Source organism: Sinocyclocheilus grahami, unplaced genomic scaffold (assembly GCF_001515645.1).
Source record: "Sinocyclocheilus grahami isolate Dianchi unplaced genomic scaffold, SAMN03320097.WGS_v1.1 scaffold885.1, whole genome shotgun sequence".
Lineage (NCBI taxonomy): Eukaryota > Metazoa > Chordata > Actinopteri > Cypriniformes > Cyprinidae > Sinocyclocheilus > Sinocyclocheilus grahami.
Genome location: NW_015506064.1, coordinates 665,106 through 671,105, shown reverse-complemented (window position 1 = coordinate 671,105; position 6,000 = coordinate 665,106). Strand labels below are relative to the sequence as shown.

The 6,000-nt window shown below is 34.6% G+C and overlaps 1 protein-coding gene across 2 annotated transcripts in view; it reads right to left on the bottom strand.

The window, feature by feature from the left end:
• Positions 1–6,000, bottom strand: part of LOC107563667 (DNA (cytosine-5)-methyltransferase 3B-like) — a 67,828-nt gene that overhangs the window by 6,010 nt on the left and 55,818 nt on the right. For both annotated transcript variants that reach the window (XM_016248604.1, XM_016248603.1), the window contains exons 12-15: positions 3,648–3,727; positions 3,176–3,288; positions 723–906; positions 546–630 (exon numbers count right to left, since the gene is read on the bottom strand). In XM_016248604.1, coding sequence (XP_016104090.1) covers positions 546–630; positions 723–906; positions 3,176–3,288; positions 3,648–3,727 — 462 coding nt within the window. The remainder of the gene's footprint in view (positions 1–545; positions 631–722; positions 907–3,175; positions 3,289–3,647; positions 3,728–6,000) is intronic.

The window sequence follows — 6,000 nt, the reverse complement described above, 5'->3', positions numbered from 1 at the left end:
AGTGACATATATATATATATATATATATATATATATATATACTTAATTTTAATTAATTTAATATTATTATATACTATTTAGTTTTTTTTCATAATTGTGCATGTTACTAGATAAAATACCAGTGGTGCAAATGGTTCTCAACTGGGGGTCTGGGGCCCACTAAGGGGCCTCAGCAAACTTCCAAGGGGCCCTCAAGATGACTTAAAATAATTTTAAATAAGTCAAAGTTAAAATGAGCAAAAACACCTACAACTCAAGATATTTATTATTTTAATTCACCCCCTTTTTCTTTGAAGAAAATCTAGTCTATTGAAACCTGGATATATAAGTTAGCCTAATATTTTCAAGTGTTTATAGACCTGGAAAAGTCTTGTAGTTTGAAACTTATAACTCTATGGCATTTTTATACATTTTATGAATATGCATTTTTAATCATATGATATAATATCAATATTGTATACATATTATTGGCATCTGTGAATCACTAATGCTGATAATTTAACCAGAAAAGGTGAATATAGAATCCAAAGAGATATCACATAAACCTGTTGCAATGCCATCAAACAGTGAAAGGACTCTGATTGGACGTCTCTGCTCTGCTGGGACTGCAGGGTAAATCTTTGGACTTTCCTGAAAGTAAATGAAGGTAAATAAATTGTATAATTAAAATCTATAAAAATCTAGAGTATTTCCCTCTGTGTAAATGTTCATGTGAGACTCACAAACTCCTGTCCATTGTCATTGACGAAGAACTCTTGTAGTTTCAGGCTCCAGTCGTGGCGTTTTTTTAACACGCCGTACTGCTCCAGTGGCTGACACATGTAGCAGCGCCATGGGTCCAGATCACGGGCGCTGTTGGCTGCTCCTGCTCCCACTAATATATCCAGACAGTCCACACAGAAACACCTGTGGACAGAGACACTGATCAAAGGCAGCCTTTAAATAGGCAAAAGAAACCGACAGTGTTAAAGGTGAAGAGTATTTTTTTCTAATATTTTCTAATATTTGAGTTTAATATGTAAACCATGTGTAGGTTGACACTATGGCACTTTTAAAACAATGCTTTTTGCTTGAGCAGCCTGACATGATTCTGAAAAGCCAAAGCTTCAAACACTTAAAAAAACTTTTAGCCAGCATTGTAGATCAGTAACAGAGAATAGTATCACAGCAGCAACCATATCACATAAATATTGTAAAGTTCATCATCAACCAACAGTTTCCAAACTAGGGGTTTCCTAGGGGTGACAAAACTAAAAAATGATGAGGAAAAGAAAAATGTTATTGAAAGGATGAAAGTGTGCATTCTATGAATTTAAGGTGGCGTACATGTGTATAAAAAAATATAATACAAAGTCTAGCACCTCAGCTGTCAGGATTGTGTTTAGTTTCATTGTGCTTTTGTTCATGTGTCTGTTTCTAGTCTATCTTTTCAGTTTAGCGTTCATCTTGATTATAGATAGATTATGAATAAATACTGTACAAACAAAGCAATACTAAATGTTTTCATTGCTTTCATGTTCTTATTTTTTATAAGTAATTAGAAGTTTTAAAGAGTAATTCTGTATTGTCAACTGATTGGAACTCAACTTAAACATTTAAAAAAATAAAATAATAAAGAGTGCAGCTGTCAATTAAACACATTCATTTAACATTAATTACAAAAAATACTGTGATAAAAAATGTAATTGATAAATCAATTAAAAGTAATACACAGTTACTCATGCCTCTTGATCCCACACATAAATTTCATAAGTTTGAAATATCTCAGTAAGAACATTAAACATGCTACAAAAAGATTCCTGTTTTAAATAAATGTTATTTTAAACTTTCTATTCATGAGAGCTGCTAAAATTCAGCTTTGATGAATAATGTTGTAAGATATATTAAAACAGAAAAACATTCATTTAAATTATAATATTTCACAATATTACTGTATTTTTGATCAAATAAATGAAGCCTTGATGAGCATTACATACTTCTTTCAAAAACATTGCAAAATCTTACTGACCCGAACTTTTAAATGATAGTGTATGATTATTTGCAAATAATCAGCATACTATGTCATTAATATGATTAAAATGTTTAATTGATTGATAGCCCAAATGAAGACTACTGTAAATATGTCACTGTATCTGCAACTGCTTTAGGTTCGAAAAATGCAGTTAGAATAAAACTAGGGATGCACCGATACCACTTTTTCCAGTACTCGCCCGATACCGATACTTTTATTTTTGGTACTTGCCGATACCGAGTACCGATATCAATATTTTTATTGCATTTGTAAATGTTTTAAATATTGGGTACAGAAACCAAAAGGGTATGTATAATGTTAGTTGGTTAACTTCATTTATCAAATAGATACAGTCAAACCAAAATTTATTCAGACACCTTCAATATTTCTCACATTATCGCAGTTTATTTGCTATAGTTTAGAAAATGGTAATAAAATATGACAAGAACTCAGAGTTAAACTGTGTCAGAACAAATTCAGCTTGATAATGTTAGATAACTTTGATAGAAAAGTATGTAATAGATTACAATCAACCAAAAATTATTCAGACAGCTGTTAGTATGACAGAATTTACACAACTATCAATACTTAGTCGGGTGACCCTTAGCCTTAATGACAGCCTGTAGTCTCCTGGGCATTCTGTCAGTCAGCTTCATGCAAACCTGAACTTAAATTTTTTTCCCAGACTCGGTCGTGGTATCGGCGTTTGGTATCCGGGCATTTTAACGAGTACGAGTACGAGTACAGGAGACCAGTATTGGGCCTAAATAAAACTGCATTATTCTAACATGCAACAACTACTTGAAATGTTATTATTAGTTTAATTGATTAATAAAAACTGGCAACAGTCCACTGAAATAAATGATTGTGAAATATTCTAAATAGTCAGAAAATTGGCAGATTGGCAGCAGTTTGTGGCTAATGGTAAATAAATGACACACTTTGCCTTTAAAGAAAGCCAATATGTCAATGCTGAGGAAGATAAGAAGACAAATATCTGAACGGCTCAGAGATTGTGGAGGGGGGGAGGTGGTTGGGCGGTTATTGAAGTAAAGTGTGACGAAATGCCAAGATGCTAGTGAAATGAAATGCGAGATTGAATAAGAGATTGTGGGACAAGAACAAGTTTGTGAGAAGCATGAGAAAGTGTGTTGGGTTTCGTACCTGCAGCAGTTGGCATTTCCGCAAAGCAGCACCTCTCTGCCGCCACAGCACACAGTGCAGTACGACTGGTAGCCATCGTCATCGTACATGTAGGAGATTTCCAAATAAACATCCTGACACAAACACAAATAAAAACACGTGTAAATAACTTAAAGAGCTAAGTGTCCTTCTAACCAGAATCCCTGTTTGAAGCAATATATCGTGTGGCTGCAAACAGAGTGTAACAGGAAATGGAAATGATCTACGACATCTGAAAAAAATTAATTAATTAAAAAAAATCCATACATCCATGGCACCTTCTTTGTCCCCTAAAGGTAATCGATAGATACAATACTGGTGTCCAGGTGTAAGGATGGAGTGCTGTTGTTTCACACATTTATGAGCAATCATGTCAGCACGTGTTGGAGAACCATGTTCCCAGACTCTCGAGTTGTGTTGTTTTGTGTTTTGAGAATTTAAGTTCAACTCGTACCTTGCATGTTAGGCAAAGGCCTCCTTCAAACAGCGGGTGGAAGGTCGCCACTCTCGTCTTTCCACAAGAGAGACAGAACTCTGAAACAGGAGAAACACGTAATATTGACAGATGCCCGAGTCAAAACACAAGAGTAACTAATTCTTGCAAGCATTCTTAAGAATAGTCTTAAAGAGATTTCTTCTCTTGCTTCCTAATCTAGTTGTCTAATAAACCTTATAATTGCAAATATTGTTGGTTCTTTGAAAAACTGCTCTTGTTCCTCTTTTGTAAGTCGTTTTGGATAAAGGATTCTGCATAATGCATAAAGGTTATATTGTATGCCATATTTTGCCACTGAGTTCCAGCAAAAGTATGTTTCTGAATATAGCTATGATGGAGTTACATTATAGCTGTATATTTTCCAGATATTACTGCTAATTAAAACCCTAGCACTTATTTGTCAAGAAAATATGAAATTAGGAATGCACCAATATTCTGGCTGATACAGTTAAGATGATATTTATTTATATGTTTTGGTTAATAACTGATAAATGGCTGACAATTTTTTAAAACTAAAATCAGTTATTTTAAAGGCAAATGAATTTAAGCATATAGTAAGTAAATTATATTTATATAGCACATTTCAACATAGCAAAGCTATCCAAAGTGCTTAACAATGTAAAATAAAATTAAAAGAGAAAAGGAAACACAGAAAATAATAAAAAAAAAAGACAGACAATAACACAACAATGAAATGAAATTAAAATGCTAAGGAGAAATGATATGTTTTCAACCTCGATTTAAAAATGGTAATGGAAGGTGCAAGGTGACAGTTTAGAGGCAATTGGTTCCACAGACAAGGGGGCAGTGACTGAAAAGGCTCTGTCACCCTTAGTTTTCAAACGGGAATGAGGGACAGATAAAAGAGCCATGTCAGTGGATCTTAAAAGTCTGGTAGATGACAAAGGGATAATAAGATCTTTAAGATAAGATTGAGCATGATTGTTCAGAGCTTTAAAAACAAACAGCAGAATCTTAAACTGAACTCTAAAACTGACCGGAAGCCAGTGAAGCAAAGCTAAAATTGGAGTGACATGGTCATATTTCTTTGCCCCAGTCAGCAGCCTTGCAGCTGCATTTTGTACCAACTGGAGGCGTGAAAGCGATGACTGAGGAAGACCTGAGTACAGTGAATTACAGTAATCTAAACGTGAGGTAATAAAAGCATGAATAACCTTCTCCAAATCTTGAAAAGACATAAATAATTTAAGTTTGGAGATGACCCGTAATTGATAAAAACTGTTCCTAACAACAGAATTAATTTGTTTGGACAAACATAATTCTGAGTCTATGATAAAGCCCAGGTTTCTAACCTGTGAGGAAATGGAGGGGAAATGATTGCCCAGCTCCTCAATAATATCCATTCTCATTTTTTGGGGACCAAAAACAATAATTTCTGTTTTGTTCTCATTGAGTTGGAGAAAGTTATTTGTTAACCATTTTTTAATATCTGAGATACATTCCAGCAATGGCTGAATGGAATCACCAGCTTTTAGTGGGAGGTACAACTGCGTATCATCAGCATATATATGAAACAAAACATTGTGCTTCCTGATAATATCCCCCAGAGGGCGCATATATAAGCACTAATAATTGGGGCAGATTATGAGGAAAACTTGCCTAGCTCCACAGCAAAAGACCTGTCTTTGAGATATGAGCTAAACCATCATAAGGCTGTGCCCCTGATACCGATCAGATGTTCTAAACGGCAAATAAGAACATTATGATTCACGGTATCAAAGGCAGCTGTAAGATCCAGTAGAATCAATACCGCATTTTTACCGGCATCAACTGCAACCAAAATATCATTGAACACTTTAAGTAAAGCAGACTCTCTACTGTGATAAGCAGTGAAACCAAATTGAAAAGGTTCTAATAAATTAGCTGTATTTAAGAATGTGATCAGCTGTAATTGCACAACTTTTTCCAAAAGCTTTGACAAAAATGATAACTTTGAGACAGGCCGAAAATTGTTAAAGCAACTTTCATCCAAACCTTGCTTCTTAAGTAAAGGCTGAACAACCGCATGCTTAAAGCAGTTCGGAACCACACCAGTGTCCAAAGATAAGTTAATCAACACTTGGACACTGGGGCCAATTACTGGAAAAGCTGCTTTTATGATCTCAGAAGGAATAACATCCAGTGAGGAGTTAGTAGACTTCATTTTATTAACGAGATCGGAAAATTCCATTAAAGAGACATGTTGAAAATGACAAAATGAAAATGGACTAGCAGGCGAGTTCAAAGAACGGTCTGAAAGCTGTGAAGTAAAAGATAAGCGAATGGCTCTCACTTTGTCAACAAAAAATGT